The sequence below is a fragment of the Eubalaena glacialis genome, chromosome 3 (assembly GCF_028564815.1).
Source record: "Eubalaena glacialis isolate mEubGla1 chromosome 3, mEubGla1.1.hap2.+ XY, whole genome shotgun sequence".
Lineage (NCBI taxonomy): Eukaryota > Metazoa > Chordata > Mammalia > Artiodactyla > Balaenidae > Eubalaena > Eubalaena glacialis.
Window position 1 is genome coordinate 194,042,805 of NC_083718.1, and position 16,048 is coordinate 194,058,852.

The 16,048-nt window shown below is 62.6% G+C and overlaps 2 protein-coding genes across 5 annotated transcripts in view; one reads left to right on the forward strand and one right to left on the reverse strand.

Annotated features, from left to right (window-relative positions):
• The first annotated feature begins 3,789 nt into the window (after positions 1-3,789).
• FAAP20 (FA core complex associated protein 20) lies at positions 3,790-8,955 on the forward strand. 2 transcript variants are annotated; one of them, XM_061185120.1, is made up of 4 exons: positions 3,790-3,867; positions 4,122-4,257; positions 4,344-4,630; positions 8,251-8,955. In XM_061185120.1, the coding sequence occupies exons 1-4, from the start codon at positions 3,806-3,808 to the stop codon at positions 8,321-8,323; spliced, it is 558 nt and encodes a 185-aa protein (XP_061041103.1). In that variant the 5' UTR covers positions 3,790-3,805; the 3' UTR covers positions 8,324-8,955. The 2 variants fall into 2 exon arrangements, with proteins under 2 accessions (XP_061041103.1, XP_061041105.1); XM_061185122.1 differs by lacking the exon at positions 4,122-4,257 and having other exon boundaries at positions 3,796-3,867; positions 8,251-8,338.
• Positions 8,956-11,211: 2,256 nt separating this feature from the next.
• Positions 11,212-16,048, reverse strand: part of PRKCZ (protein kinase C zeta) — a 99,165-nt gene continuing 94,328 nt past the window's right edge. For all 3 annotated transcript variants that reach the window (XM_061185118.1, XM_061185117.1, XM_061185119.1), the window contains 5 exons: positions 15,773-15,892; positions 15,038-15,117; positions 14,543-14,632; positions 11,968-12,083; positions 11,212-11,604 (listed from right to left, as the gene is read on the reverse strand). In XM_061185118.1, the coding sequence (XP_061041101.1) occupies positions 11,517-11,604; positions 11,968-12,083; positions 14,543-14,632; positions 15,038-15,117; positions 15,773-15,892 (494 nt within the window). In that variant the 3' untranslated portion in view covers positions 11,212-11,516. The remainder of the gene's footprint in view (positions 11,605-11,967; positions 12,084-14,542; positions 14,633-15,037; positions 15,118-15,772; positions 15,893-16,048) is intronic.

Sequence of the window (16,048 nt, forward strand, 5' to 3'; positions counted from 1 at the left end):
ACCCCACTTCTTGTGAGGACACCAGTCATGCTGGATTCAGGGCCCACCCTGACCCAGTATGGCATCATCTTAACTTGATTCTAGCTGCAAAGACCCTATTTCCAAACAAGGTCACACTCACAGGTTCCCAGGGGACACTGTTCAGCCGCCCAATATCCTCAAAGCTTGGTCTCTGCTGGACTTCCGTTCCCCACAGGAGAGCTGAGACGGCACCCCCTCGCCAGCCCCACTCATCCCCAGGGTCCGGCACCCCCGAGGCTCCGGGGACACCGTGGGGGAGAGTGCAGGCTTGCCTACCCAGGAAGGCACACAGCACCCTAGCCCCACAAGTCCCACTGTGGGGGGGGGGGGATGGCAGGAAAACCCAGGCAGGCGACAGGGACAGGGAGAGTCCGGAGGGCTTCTCTGTGGAGGGACCCCAGAGGAGAGCCCAAGGGTTGGCAGGAGTGGAGACATGGGGACAGAGGCAGAGCCGGTGTGGCTGCACGCAGGGCGGCAGCAGAGGAGGGGGTTGGGGGCGGGAACAGTGGGGACCTCAAGGGAGTGACAAGGTTTGCTATGCATGCTGGGAGAGGGTGGCTGTCCAGGGGAGAGGTGGTGGCCAGGATGGGTGCTTGGCCACAGGCTGCTGTCTCTGCCATGCCGGGTCACCCCGGCTCTGTTCTCGGTGGAAGGGTCCCCGGCTGCCCCGTGGCTTTCAGGCTCTTGAAGTGGAGGCTGGAGGCCGAGCCGGCCCTTGGCTTTAGCCCGCTGACCGTGGCAGGTCCCGGCCATGGACGCCCACCCCTCTGCAGCCGTGACGAGGGGCCCTGAGGAGGCTGAGGGCGCCCTAACTCCCACACCGGTGAGTGGGCCCTGCACGCGCTCTGCTGCCCGACGGATCCTGCCATGTTTCCCAGGCAGCTGTTTCAATCAGCCTGTCTGCCTGGCGCTCTGCGTGCCCACGAATGCACTGCCCGGCTCCAGGCAGGCTTGCCCGCTTGGCACCCACAGGCCAAGCAGGTGTGGCCGCGTCAGAAGGCCAGGCTCCAGGGAAGGGGCGGCCCAGCCCTTGAGGCCATCCTGGCCGGCATGGGCACCGACAGGTCACCCACACGGAGCACGTGGCCCCGGCGCCCTGTTCCACTTGGAAATTGGAGGCTGCGGTGCTCTCTGGGGCTGGTCGTGCCCGCCAGCCTCAGGCCCTGCTCTGCCCGCCTGTGCCATCTTGGCTGCCCCGATGGCAGAGCTGGCCCCGATGGCAGAGCTGGCCCCAAAGGAGGGTGTGGGAAAGCCAAGTGGGGCTTGGACCTCGCCAGCCGGCCCTGGGCCGGGGTCCAGCTGACAGGTCTTGCCCGGCCGGTCCACCGTGGAGTAGAGGCATCGGCACCAGTCGGTCAGCGGCAAACTCCGCTCCGCCGGCAGGGAGGACAGAGCACAGTCACCCTGGCTCTAAGGACACCAGGAGCCCAGAGGTATCGGAAGGTGCTGGGGAGGGCTGGGCCCGCGACCAGCTGGCCGCAGACGTTACCCTGATTCTGGGAGAGGAGGGCGTACCTGGCTCACCATCGTGGACAAAGCCAGAGAGCGCGGAGGGAGGTGGCCTCACAGCTGGTGGGGCCACCACCCCTGCCCACTGGCGCCCTTTCTGCTTCGCTGGAGGGCTGCCTCCTCCAGAACGTGAAATATTCTCTGTAAACATAAACTTGGTTTGTAAAAATCTCGTCCCGCAGTGCCAGCCTCAGTCCTGATCAGAAATTATTCTCCAGTCAAGCCCGCGGCCTGTCACTGCAGCAGGTGGCTCAGAAAACGGGAGCCTTTTAATCAAGTTCAACTTTTAAACTTCCTCCAGCCCCCCCTCCCCCACCGCCACCGAGTCTTGCTGATAACGCCAGGACAGCTGGGACAAGGTGGGTCCCCTTCCACCTCCAGAAGGTCCCCATGCAGGCTGGGCAGGCGGCGGGCAGCTGTCGGGAAAGCGGCGGCCAAGGGGACAGGGCTCCTGCCGGGTGCCGGCACCTGCCGCGTGCTGGCATACGGGTCACCCCGGCTCTGTTCTCGGTGGAAGTGTCCCCGGCTGTAGGTCTCAGCGGCAATGGGGGAGTTAATCCCCAGCAGCTGGATGAAACCAGAGAGGAGAAGCCCCCGGGAGACAGCTTTGACACGTCGCTCTGGCTCTGCCATCCCCAGAGCACGGACCCCGAGGGCCTTTGTTCTGCCTGGCCTGGGGTCTAGATCCCATGCACCCCCCAGCAGCCCAGGGTAAATGAGGCCCATTGGCGTGGTTAAGGCCAAAGGAGCATGAGTGCCCCCCACCCCCTGTGCTGAAGGCCAGAGCCAAGCTCAGCCAGGCCCTGACAGCCACCGGGGCCTGCACCTCCTCGGGGCACCTGGGTCCACCTGAGACCCTCCCTGCTCCTGCCTCTAGCTGCCTGTCTTGGGTTGGGGAGTGGGCTGTGTGAGGTCTGTATAGGCAGAGGCCGGGACGCTGAAGACCCCAGGGCTCAGTTCCCAGAGCCCTGCTGGGGAGGAGCAGCTGCTCACACAGATGTCCCCATGCGGCTTCCCAGAACGGCCCGAGAGCCGGTCACGCGCCTGCCGTCGAGGCCTGCTGGGGCCCCGTCTGCCTTAGGGAGGCCTGGCGTTCCTCCTGGAAGTCCCCACAGCTGGCGCTCAGAGGCGCGGTGACACTTCCAGGAGAGGCTCTGAAGCAGCGGAGGCTGAAGCCAGAGCCAGTGGCGCCGTGTCTGGGAACCCCCCCACCACCCAGCACGCCCTGCACACCTCAGTCCCATCCTGGGGCCCCCAGGGCACAAACTCTGCACCGGCAGGAGTGGCCGAGGGTGCCTGGGCGTCTGCTGCCACCACGTGGCGGATTGCAAGTTCACTGGACGACAGTGCCTGGCGCCCGGGGTGTCACAGAAGGCCCCTCAAAGGCCCTCCACCTCCAGGCCCCCGCCCCTGGCCCAGGACTCCAGGCCCTGCACTTGGTCGTCTCACATTTCTTTGTATTTATTTACTTATTTGGCTGCACCGAGTCTTAGTTGCGGCACGCGGGCTCTAGTTCCCTGACCAGGGATCGAACCCAGGCCCGCCGCCTCCCCCTCCTCCCTCCCCCCTCCCCCCTCCCCCCCCCCCCCGCATTGGGAGCGCGGAGTCTTAACCACTGGACCACCAGGGAAGTCCCTCTATTTCTTAATTAAGGAAACTAAGCTTCTCCCTTTTGTAAGGAAACGGGGAAGGATCGCCCGGGTCGCCAGAGCTGGACACCCAGGCTCAGGGCTGCCGATGCAGAGGGAGATGGCAGAGCCAGATCAGGCCTGGAAGCGGCGGGTGGGGACGCCAGGACCCCCAGCTGTCTTCCCGCGCAGTTCCTTCTCCTAGAAGCCGCTGCAGACCCCAGGCCTGAGGGGTGAGGGCGGCATCCCCCGGCTCAGCTGGAAAATGACTCCCTCAGGGCAAGGCAGCCTCCCGACCTCAGTGCCGCCTCCGCGGTGGAGGGAGGAACCCTGGCCTCCGTCTCCCCAAAGGTTGGGGTCAGGACACCTCCCTCCGATAGTGCCACAAAGGGGAGGTCACCTCATGGCCTGCGGAGCAGGTCGTGGGGTCCCCAGGGTCGGGTCAACCGCCCACGTGGGGGCGGGAGTTGGGGTCCACAGCTCACGTCTGGCCGTGCGGGGATTGAGGAGGGGATCCTGGGTTGGGTTCTGTCCCGGCGCGCCGGGAGTGCCCGGGGCGGGGTCTGTGCCGGGGGCGGGGTCTGTGCTGGGGGCGGGGTCCGGCGCGCGGGCCGCTTATTTCCGCCGGACGCGCGGGCTCCGGGCGGATGGAGGCGGCGCGGAGGTCGCGGCTGAGCCTGAGCCGCCGGAGGCCGCCCTCGGGGGTCGGGTGAGGCCGGGGGCTGGGTGCAGCGGGGGGAATGGGGAGCCTAGTGTCCCCGGCCGAGCAGTGGCCGGGTGTCACGTCCCCACGTGCTTCCCCGAACCCGTCTCGGTCCTGCCCCGCCCCCCCAGCTCTTCCCGCCCGACCCCCCCGCGGAATTCTCACCTCCCCACGCCGAGCTGCACACCCGTCTCCCCTCGCTGAGTCCTCCCTCCTGTGCCCTCCCCCCCGGCTGAGTTCTCACCGCCCCGCCGCCCCAGGTCCCCGAGCAACCCCCCCGGTTCTCCTCCGGACGGCGGCGAGTGTGCGCGGCCGTGGGCTGAGCTGCTGCGCGCCGCGAGTGCGGACCTGAACGCGGACGGCGAGCCGCCGCCGCTGCCCGCGTTCCCCGGCCAGGTGCGTGTGCAGTGGTCCCCGCGTGGCCCCGGGTCTCGGGCTGGAGCGGGGCGGGGCGGGCGCGGTCCGACGACCCCGTCTTGTAGGAGCCCAGGCGCAGCCCTGAGCGGGCGCCCCCGGAAAGCTTCACCGTGGGAACCGAGACCTTCTCCTGGACGCCCTTCCCGCCGGCCCCGCGGCGAGGCGGGGACCCGAGCCACTCCGACCGGGTGCTCCGCGAGGCCCTGGGGCGCACGGGGTCCTCCGCCTGGTCCCCCCAACGACACTCCGCGCCCGAGCCCCGCGGGACCTCCAGCGCCGAGGAGCAGCCGTCCGTGGAGGGGTCGCCGACACTGCAGAGCTGCCCCATGTGCCAGGCCGACTTCGCCCCCAGGTGAGTGGCCCCCCTGGGCCTTCCCTCCCCTCTGCTGCCACCCGGTGGCCCCTTCTCTGTTTGGAAACCACAGGCAGTTTCAGAAAGCTAGGGTAGCTGAGCTCGATTTCGGTCTTCTAAAGTGATATTTCACGCAGAAAAAGTTGGCAAAGCCCAGAGACGGTGCTGATCAGCCAGAGGGCACAGGGGTGCAGGTCTGGGGGTCTACTTGCTGGTCCACCGGCCTGGGGCCCTGCTGACAGGCTGCAGTCTCCTGGACGGGGCCCCTGGGACTCTGCAGCACGAGGGCAGGGAGGCTCTGGCTCTAACCGGGTCCACCCTGACATCCGGGAACCGGGTGGTGACTGGCATCCCCGGGTGGACTGCCTCCAGAGCCAGTCCAGGCTGTGGGTCACTGAGCAGTTTTCTGTTACAGCCCCTCGGGCACCTTCCCCCGTGGGTGGATTGCCAGTTTTAAAAACAAGACTTCATTTCTGTGTCCAGAGATGCTTTTTTCTTTTTAAAAGTCCAACGTATATTTTTATACCTTTTTAAAAGTAAGAGTGATGGAATTAGACTTTGCTAAGAAGTCCCAACTGCTTATCTTGTGGGCCACGTGTCACAAAGCCGAGGAAACAGGTGTGGGGGTCATGGGGGTCAGGACGGCGGGAAGGAGCATGGTCGGATGAAGGGGGTGGACGGCCGGTTTCGGTGGCTGGACGTGCTCTGCGTGTCCTGTGGCCTGGAGAGTGGGTTCAGTTATGTGCCTTGTCTCTGGTTTTCCAGAAGTAAAACCAGCCCTGGGGGGGTGAAGGGAGTGGCTTGTAGAACTAGCAGCTGATGACAGACAGAAGTCATCAAACCAGTGATCAAAATGTGCGGCACAAAACCGCACAGGTCTGCAGTCAAATATCCAGGCTCCTCCAGTGGCGACACTTCACTGGAGCCAAGCCTTTGGGGGCCTGGACGGCTCAGGGTGGGGGGAGTGAGGGCGAGGAGGTGGCTGTCCCCAGGGGGGCCTGTGGGCGAGGCCCCCCAGCCAGCACAGGTCTGGCATGGTGGGGGGTGCAGCGGGTGTGGCAGCCGCGCTGAGATGCCCATGCTCCTTGTAGCGCTGGAGAATTTTTCCCAGACCCAGTGTCTCACCAAACATGCCTCTTGCCCGTACTGATGCTTCAGGACAGTTGTGGGCTGCAAACACCAGCTCCCTCACCAGTTTGTTTGTTTTTTTTTTTAACATTTATTTATTTATTTTTGGCCGCATCGGGTTTTAGTTGCGGCACATGGGATTTTTCTTTGCAGCGCGTGGGCTTAGTTGCCCGGCGGCATGTGGGATCGTAGTTCCCCGACCAGGGCTCGAACCCGTGTCCCTAGCATTGGAAGGAGGATTCTTAACCACTGCGCCACCAGGGAAGTTCCCCCCCCCCCCCCCCCGCCCCACCAGTCTTGATGAAGCCATGAACACTTTTAAAAATATGAAGTCCTCTTGACTCCTACCCGTCGAAGGAAACCCAGGGATGGAAGTACCGTCGGAGCCCTGGAGAGGAATTCGTCTTCTTGGCAGCAGATGTGCAGCCCAGCCCCTCCGGCCTGGTCTAGGGGTGGCTTTTGTTCTTGGATTACTTGTTTTTCTACACAGTCTAAAAAAAGGACTCCTAGATATGTTAGAAAGTTCCAGTCTGAGCTCCTTAAGCAGTTAGATTGAGGCTGGGCAGAGTGCCTCGGGATTGCAGAGTACGTGTCAGCGCAGTTGGATCCAGGTCTCCGCGTGTCTGGAATGCTTCTAGCACGTTCTTCCCTTTGATTAAGAAGGAGAGAGCGGGCCCTTGCCGGGCCACACCCCGAGCCTGCAGGGTGACAGTGGAAAGCCCCCCCTGCCCCCCTGACCCTGGGGCAAGGGGACAGGTCAGGCCGTTAGGGGGCAGAAACGGGACTGTCCCTAGAAACACGCTTGCTTTCAGTGATTCTGGGGACTCTTTTTGGGCAGAGATGGAAGCCCTGCCACGCCTCCGAGCAGAGGGGTGGGCTGCTGGTCCGCAGGAGGTGCGGGCGGCCTGGGCGCGTCGGGCAGCAGTGAGACGGTGCTCGTCTTTCTCGGAGCCTCGCGCTTTCCGGGTCACTCAGAACCGTTTGTCCTCTGAGCTTCTTCTCTGACCTGAGGGCCGTCGTGTACCGCGTGTGTGTGAAAGCCCCTCCGTCCGTGAGCTCGGGGCTGGTTCGGGAGATTGGCTCCCACCCGCCCGCTGACGTGAGGACGGGAAACCAGACAGGCACTGTGTCCGCGTGATGAGACCCAGGCCAGCCAGTGGAGTCTCACGCGTTCCGAGGCCCCTGGAGGGTCGGAGCAGAGCCCCTCCTGTGCTGGGCCTCCCGTCCACGCACCGGGCACGAGTGGGAGACAGAGGCAGAAGCTCAGTGTGCAAGGTGGACCCGCCACGAGGCTGCTGTTGGGGGGCGTGAGGGAACCCCAGACCGTGCCCCCCCGCGAGGGACAGTGCCGGGCAGCCCCTGGACGAGGTGACCTGGTCCAGATCTTAGGGTCTTTTGGTGGCCTTGGAGAAGGCACGTGGAGGGGCTGCTTCCCAGGACGGGCCGAGGGGCCTCTAGGCACTCGAGGAGGCACTGACCGGGGGCCTCAAATCCCCAGGAGGGAGCAGGCCACCCGGACTGGCAGGGGTCCCGCGAATAGCAGAGGCCGCCGTGGGCGTGCATCGGGGGAGAGGCCGTGGCCTCGGGCTCGCCGAGCCGCGCGGTGAAAGGAGGTCGTTTCAGGCTCGGCGCCGGGACGTAGTGGTGCAGGGAAGGGCCTGTCCACTCTGGTCAGGTGACCAGCTTGGTCTGCTGAACGCCCGGCTCTGCCGCCCTCTGGGCACCGTGGCTGCGAGCTGACCGTCCACGGGCCACCAGCACGCGGGGGACGGTCACTCCCGGCCTTTCCTCCTTGATGGCATCAGACGAGGTCAGGGATGGGAGGCACCCGCTGTGACCCACGTCCACTCTCCCCTCCCCCACCCAATACCGAGGGGCTGACCCGTGGGCCTCGGAGCCCCGCTAAGTCCTCTTCCCCAGAGGCGCCGAGTCCCTGAGTGAAGAAGACAAATTCTCAGGTCTGAGGCACACACCCACCTTCGTAGTGACCGCCCTCCTGGGCACCAGCGCTCACGCCTTTTCTGGTTGCCAAGCGGGTGGTTTTCGAAGGAGGGAAGGGACGCATGGGGTATTTGTTGGTGTGGACACACCTGGTGGGTTTGTCTGACTGATGAGACAGAGCCCCTGCCATGGGGGGTGGGGACCCCGCCCTCCACCTGGGGGGCCCCGTGTGTTGCCCACGCCCTTTACTCGGGGCTTTCTGACACAGGGTGCCCCTCAGTCTCAGACGCAGGTGCCGGGTGAGCCTGGGAATGGGCATCCAACAAGCCTTCTGGGCGCCCTGGGGACCTTGGGCGCAGGAGCAGGGTTTGGAAAGGCCCTTTCTGGTTGGGGGGGCCCCTCCTTAGTTCTGCCAGCCGAGGGCACCGTCCCCGGTTTCTCTCCAGCTACTCTTTGGTGCGTGGTGAGCACCCAGGAAGGGCGTGAAAGCGGGTGATGCGTGCTCCGGCCGGGGCACCCTCCCTGCCCGTGACCCTCTCCTCTCCTCGCAGGCTGACCCAGCTGGACGTTGACAGCCACCTGGCCCGGTGCCTGGCGGAGAGCACGGACGATGCGGTGTGGTGAGCAGCCCGGCCCACGGCTTCCCCTCCACCGGCTGGGCTGCCTCCCCTCTGCTCTGCATCCCCAAAGCTGTATATTAAAGCGCGTCAGTGGGAGGTGTTCACGTCCCATCTGTTTGTGTTGAGGCCAGAACATTGGGTCCTTTTTCCTTTTTGGCTGCTGCTGAGCAGCGTGATGACTGAAGTGGACAGGGCCGCTCGGCAGACAGAGCAGCCCCAGGCAGGTGACAGAGACAGTGCCACCAGCAGTTCGGCTATTTGTACCCGAGTTGGCACAAGAACGGACCTTTTGCTCACCCCGCGGACTCGGCTCACATTTCACGACCGTGTTTGAACCCCCAGGGGAACCTGCTCCTCCCGCAGCTGCGGGTTACTGCCAGCAAGGAAGACACTGTCGCTGGTGCCTGTCGTCACCCGCAGGGGTTCAGAGCAGCTCCCCTCAAGTCGGGAATTCACGGGGAGGGACCAGGCCTGCCTGCCGACATCCTGTGTGAGCTGTGTCTTGTTCAGGCTCTCAGTGCCCGTGGGAAGCAGGGCCAGAGAGCGTGTGCAGGTAGTTTTCCTTCCGGTGCTGTTGGCCCACAGGTCCTGGAAGAGCCTCGTCTCCAGCACAGCCACAGCGGCGGCAGTACTGGCGGGGGGGGGGGGGGGGGGGCGGGGATAGGATGTGGAAGTCGAAGGTTAACTCCCAGAAGTTGGTATTTTCCTTTCAAAAATGGCTTCAGATGAGCCATGGAAAGACACAGAGGAAGCCTCAGTGCACGTTTCTCAGTGAAAGACGCCAATGTGAAAAGGCTACACGTGTGATTCCAACTCTAGGACATTCTGGGACAGGCAAAAGCCATGGAGACGGTAAAAAGATCAGTGGTCGCCACGGGTTAGTGGGGAGGGGGCATAAACAGGCAGAGCCCAGAGGATTGTTAGGGCAGGAAAATACTCTGAACTACAAGGGTGGATGCGCAATACACGTATCAAGCCTGGGTCCAAACCCACAGAATGTACGGCTCCCAGGTGACGCTGCCAGCTGAGGCAGCAGAGCAGGTTCTTCCTTTGTAGCAAATGCACCCTCTGCGGGGATGCTGGGAGAGGGAGGCGGGGGGGGGGCACATGGGAACTCTCTGTACCTTACCCTCACTTTCGCTGCGAACCTAAAACTGCTCTGAAAAGTAAAATCTGTTTTTAAAAAATGGCTTCAGAAGCCTTTGCTCCTGGAGACACCTACTTTTAATGAAAACAACAACAGCACGCATTGTCATTAACGTCTTTAATAATGTGCAAGACACGAGCGGGTGTGGCCTTGGTGGGCACCCCCTCTGCAGAAGGAAAGCCAAGGCCACGTGCTCCGCCATTCACTGTACAAAACCACAGGGACGCGTTTACCTCTTTACAGTTCTGACGGCACCAGTTTCCAAGAACCATATCAAAAGGACACACTGTATTGTGACTGGAGCCGCGGGAAAATGTTAATGATTTGTTTCCAAACCCCACCTCAGCACATCCTTCACCTTCTTTAATTTATAAAAACAAGTGACTGTGCACAAAATCTCCCCTCACCAGGAGCACAGGTCACGCGCACGTCTGGTACACGAGCAGCCGCACTGGTGACCGGGAAGCTATTTGGCAACACCGCAACCTTGATGTAAATGCCTTAAGTTTGAACAGATCCGTGGCCCCTGTGCTGTCTGAGCAAAGATGTCACCATACCTGATGCAGCACGCGACCCCTGTTGGGAGGAAGGGGGCTCCTGAGGCCGTCTGTGACCCTGTCCTGGGCACAGCGGGGTCTCCCTCCCCAGGCGACCTAGCAGCCCTCACATGCGGCTCCTCAGGCCCAGGCAGCTCTGACTCTGCTCCGTGGTCCCTCATTTCCGTCTCTGGAAGTGGGTCCTTCTGGTCACAACTGGGGGGCTGGTTGGAACAAGTCTCCACGTTCCACGGACACTGCTCTGCCACCAGGGCCAGGGGCCTGGGGAGGCTGGCGTGTCTGCGGAGGGCCACGGTGAGGCAGCGGCTTCTCTGTTATCCTTTTCTTACCGTGATCTGCCCAAGGCCGCAGACACATGGAGAGAAGCAAGGCCTAGGGGTATGTGGCGATGTGGGACATCTGGGGACTGCTGTCCCCGAGGGTGGGCAAGGCCCCTGCCCCCCACACACACACTCTGCCTGTCCCTGAGCCACACCTGACATGTCAGGGACTTACAAACCCACATGATTTACCTCTTTCTAGAAAACCTTGGGTTTGGTTTTTCACTTAAGAGGGTGGCCGAGTGACACGTGCCCCCTTTGCAGATTATGGGAAGTAGGGGGTGAGCCGTGCCCAGAGATGCATGTGTGAGGGTATTCTAGATTTATTGTTTCACTTTAAGGCTAGGACCCATCATACATATATGTTTTTAAAATTTCTAATTCTGAGCGTCATTATTCCTGATAAAAATATTTTCCAAAAATCTGATACATAACACGAGACATCATGTAGGCACTGCTTAGTGTTTCCAGAAATATATTTTGTGCGGATTTAGTTTTCAATTTTCTTTTTTTTGTTTTTTGGTCTACGGGTGCTTTGGTGAGCCGTGTTTTAGAACCTCTATGATCCAATTTTCCTGGTCAGTCTAATGCCTGGGTCGGGACCAGCGGTGCCCACCTGGTGAAGGGGGGACCTGGGCGTCAGACCACAGGGGCTACTGACATGCTCGGTATGAAAATACTTGTTAAATATTAACAACAGGAACTTACCAGGATTTAGAAAATGTTCCGAATTTGTAAAAATGCTCCATTGCAGTGGATCCCCGCAGGCACTTACGCTCCCGTCCCCGGCCCGCGCCTCCTCCGGGTGGGGCCGTGCCTGCGACACCGGGCGGGTGCCACCCGCGAAAAAAAGGCATCAGAGGGAAGCTTCAACATTATCGGGACACTTTATTCCTCAGGACGTTACAGGCTAACTCTCCCGGCGGAGCAGGTCAGTTCTGTTTCTGTGGAAAGTGTGCACCTTCGAAGTCGGGGACACTTTCTCCCTCGGACACGGGCACCGCGGCCTCCGCGGCGCAGGCACAAGAAGCAAGTTCCTCCGGTGCAGGCGGCCGCGGGCCGGATGGAGGGGCTGTTCTGCCCGGGCCGCCGGCGCCCAGCCCGGCATGCATGCGCAGTGGTCGGGGACAGGCCCGCACCCTCCGCCCGCGTCCACGACGAGAACGCGGCGCCTCACGCGGACTCCTCGGCGGACAGCAGCAGCGGGTGGGTGTATTCAAACCCTTCGAACTCCGACTGGTCGATCCTCTTGAGGACGTCCCTGCGGGCACCGCACAGGGCAGGCTCGACGGGCCCGCGCGAGACGCCGCCCCCGTCCCGGCCCCGCAGCTCGGGACGCCCCGCCCCCCCGCGAGACCCACCCCCCCGCACGTCCACGCCCCCGCAGCTCACGACGCCCCGCCTCCCACGCGAGACCCCACCCCCCCGCACGTCCACGCCCCCGCAGCTCAGGACGCCCCGCCTCCCACGCGAGACCCCACTCACCCCCGCACGTCCACGCCCCCGCAGCTCGCGAGACCCCACCCCCCCGCACGTCCACGCCCCCGCAGCTCGCGAGACCCCACCCCCCCGCACGTCCACGCCCCCGCAGCTCACGACGCCCCGCCCGTCCGGCAGGTCTTACTCGTCGTCCGGGGTCAGCTGCACCGGCTCGCTGGTGAACTGTGTGTCGAAGTTGTCCAGGCCGTAGTCGTCCGTTATCTGCGGCTGGAAGGGCGGCAGGGCCTGCTTCTTCCCCAGCTGCAAGAAGACACGCGGTCAGACCCACGCGCGCCGGCTCAGCGCCCGCTTGGAGTTTGTACAAACACAAACCACAAACCAATTGAACAGGAAGAGACCACCTTTAAATATGCCTCATGTTTAAAGGCCGATTGTTTTTCTCTTAAAGTCCAGCAGGAAAATTTTCCAAAGTCATAAAAACCCTACTTGAGCTGAAAAATGCCAGCAGCGCAGGCCGCACAGGACGTACCTGGGATGCAGCGCAAGGTCCGACCACCCACGCGAGACCCCACGCCATCTGGGGTCTGCACCCCCCCCCTCGGCAGCCCCACCACTTAAACCAAAGGAGGCTGGCTTGGGAAGTTTCTTCCTTTCTTAATCTGGGAACCCAGGTCATAAAGGAGCTGGGACCTGGCAGGGACACCCCTGCCCACACTGGAACCCCTTCTCCCAAAAAAGCCTTAAGTGACCATTTCTCTGTTTTCTTTTTTATATATAAATTTATTTTTGGCTGCATTGGGTCTTCGTTGCCGTGCAAGGGCTTTCTCTAGTTGTGGCGAGTGGGGGCTATGCCTCGGCGGTGTGCAGGCTTCTCATTGCGGTGGCTTCTCTTGCTGCGGAGCACAGGCTTCAGTAGTTGTGGCACGTGGGCTCAGTAGTTGTGGCACGTGGGCTCAGTAGTCGTGGCTCGCGGGCTCTAGAGCGCAGGCTCAGTAGTTGTGGCGCACGGGCTTAGTTGCTCCGCGGCATGTGGGATCTTCCCGGACCAGGGCTCAAACCTGTGTCCCCTGCATTGGCAGGCGGATTCTTAACCACTGCGCCACCAGGGAAGCCCTCTATGTATTTCTAATCCCAAAGGTATGCACGGCAGTAAAACGCTTGTCAGGCGGGAAATGGGGTGTCTCAGGACCCAGACTCTGCTTCCTACTCGACATTTAGGAGGACGAGACACTCTCATGCCTGGAGAGGGCGAGTCGCGTGCTGGGGCAGAGCAACTCAGCGCCGCACTGCTCACAGTGAGGACGGAGGACGGCGAGGATGGAGTGGCCCCCACGTTCACTCACTCGGTGACATAACCCACCCTCCCACCCCCCGCCCAGGTGTGTGCTGCGCACTTGTGCTGGGCCAGGCGTGCTCCTAAGAATTCAGATCGAGCCGTAAGTGAGAGATAAGGTCCCTGCCCCATGGGGTCTGCTCCCGCCCACGCCAGTCACGTGTGAGCCGGCAGCCAGCCCTCCAGCCCGGACCCCTCAGCTCTCAAGGCCCGGAGCAGCTTGATTCAGGAAAAGGATGACCCAAGCCTTTCGGGACTGGCTGCCCCCTTCCCTTGGAGGGTCTGAGTGAGCGCTGAGCCTGGAAACCTCCACCTTAGTGGGGCCTCCACGGGACCCCGTCCAAGATGTGGAACTGTCCCAAGGCCCCGTGTGGGGAGAGAGCGACAGCCGAGTCAAAAATAAGCCCCCAGCCCACCTCAGCTCACACCCCCTTTGCACTGTGAGGCCCAGAGCCATGAGGAACTCCAGTTATAACAAGAGAAACAAACTGGGCCTGGAATGTTGAAACACGTTCCATAAGTTGTGGGGACGTGGGAGGGATGAACACAGGTTCTGCTGGCGAAGTTGGTGCATGAAATGAGGATGTCACAGAAATAGACGAATCCTTCCCAGTAACGCCCAAGTGTCAGGGCTGAGGCCAGCACACCTGCCAGGGCCCCAGCAGCATCCATGGCCAGGCCACTGGGCAGAGGAACGCCTGTCTCTGTCACCCAGGCGATGCAGGAGCAGAGGGGAACGGGCCGACCCACAGGCAGAGCGGGGTCACCAGTGTTTGTGTGCGTGCATGTGTCTGCACACCCGTGTACACACTGCAATCACAAGGCCTGAAAGAGGTGAGGGAGGGGTGGAGGTCGGGGAAGGGCACAGCTGTGCAAAGACAGGAGCGGACCTGCTATGTCGGGGCGTCGAGGGGATCACGAAGCCCCAGTGGGGGAGGCCGTTGCTGCTAGGGGCCAGGCGGGAAGCAGGGGACCAGCCCGGATGAGGGTGGGTCAGACCCAGGTGGCCACAGTGGGGGTGGGAGAAGGTCCAGACCCTGGAGGTTGAGTCCCTGAGGACTGGGTGGGTCAAGGTGCACTGCAGGGGGGAGGGGCCACGGTGCACCGGGATGTCCTATTGGAACTAGCTAGCCGGCCAAGTGGAAACGTCCGGGAGCTGAATCAACTCAGGCGGATGGCAGCGGTCACAGACTGGGCACCCCGCCATGGGACCCCCGGCATGGCATGGACGCCCAGGCAAGGCTGCTCCCAGGCCCTTCAAGCAGCAGCCCCCCGCCCCCCGCCCCCCAGGGGCTTGTCAGGCCCCCTCCTTGTTCTTCACGTGAGTTTCCAGATGGCTCCCCGCCCATTTCCATCCATCCCGCCCCCCTCGAGGGCCGCCCACCACACGGGGCAGGGGGCTGTATCAGATTCCGCGCTGCTTTACCAGGTCCCAGTCTATACTACGGAAGAAAGCGTGAGACTTGATGTCGGAAAATCCAGTCTGCGGCCGGCAGCCGAGCCTCTCCTTAGGGTCCTGGGGGTCAGAGTTCAAATGAGGACAAGTCAGCACAGAGCAAGGCAGCCCCTGATTCCTGGGCCCAGCAGGGGAACGGGCCTGCCCTCCCCGGGACTTAGAGACCTTTAGCAGACCACCCCCCACCGGCCCAGCACCCAGGTGAAGGCCAGACGTTCCCTTCATTAGAAACGCTTCCTCCCAACAGGTTAAGCTCCTCCGGGAAGTTCCTCTTCGGCATCACTTCTTGTGTTACATTTTGTCAAGTGTGAACAAGCATCCATAGGACATTCAAGGAAGGACGCAGAGAGTCACACCCACACCCGACACTAAAAATGCCAACCAGCTGGTGGAGCCATGGCCCCAGTAACTGAGAAAGGGCCGCAGCCATGGCCGGCTCGGCCACCACGGTGGCCACGAGCGTACCTTGTTTAAAAATCCTTTCAACACGTGGGAGGCCTTGACTGAGAGGAACCGGGGGATCCGGATGGGCTTCTCCAGGATGACTGCAACGGCCGGGACCGGGAGGTGAGAGCCAGTCCCTTCTCCGCGCCCGGCCCCCGCCCGCCATGTCAGCTCTGCCCAGCAGCCAGGGAGCCGGCGGCCTGCAGGGTGCTGGGAACCCTTTCTGAGCAGGAGGCTCGGGGCGCTCGTGGTGCCCTGGGCCCCGTCCTACACCCCAGCAGGGTCTCGAGGCCTCAAAGGGCCCTAGTGCCCACGGTCACATGTGCTCACGATCACGTAGGAACCAACGGCGGCTCAGCTGGCCCTGCGTCCCCACGTCCTCGGGTGCCAGGGGGCACAGTGGGGACAGCCTCAGTCCTGAGCCCCAGCATCCCGGGGCCCAGATGGCGAGGAGCTGTGGCTGGAAGGGGGCGGCACTGGGGCTGAGCACAGCCCCTGCCCGGGAGTCTGATGTGCACACCTGGCGTGGGCGGAAGGGAGTTTGGGCTAAATCAGGACAGATTCTCTTTCCCGTGGGCGTGACAGTGCCGTGTCCCCCCCCCCCCGTTTCACGGGGGCTATGCTCCCTGAGAGCCGGTTGTGGACAGGCGGCCCCGCCTAGTCTGTGGCAGCCGCGGGGACCAGCCTGGGGACCTGCACCTCTGAAAGGGGACAACCCGCGGGGTGTGGAGGCAGCTGGACGCATGGGCCACGCACCTTGGAAAAGGTAGTCCTCGGTGTTCATGTCGGGGTTGTCGGTGATGATGTCGAAGGGGGAGCGGCCAGCCATCATCTCGAACATCAGCACGCCCAGGGCCCACCAGTCCACGCTGAACCCTGGGGAGAGCGCGCGCCTGTCACGCCGGGCCTTTGCAGCTGTGCCGTCCCGTCACGGGCCGACAGTCGTGACAGTGGGCGTCTCCTGGCCCACAACGGAGGATGTGTGTCCCCGGCGTCTCCCAGGCAGCCTGGCCTCCCCTCCGTCCACTGTCC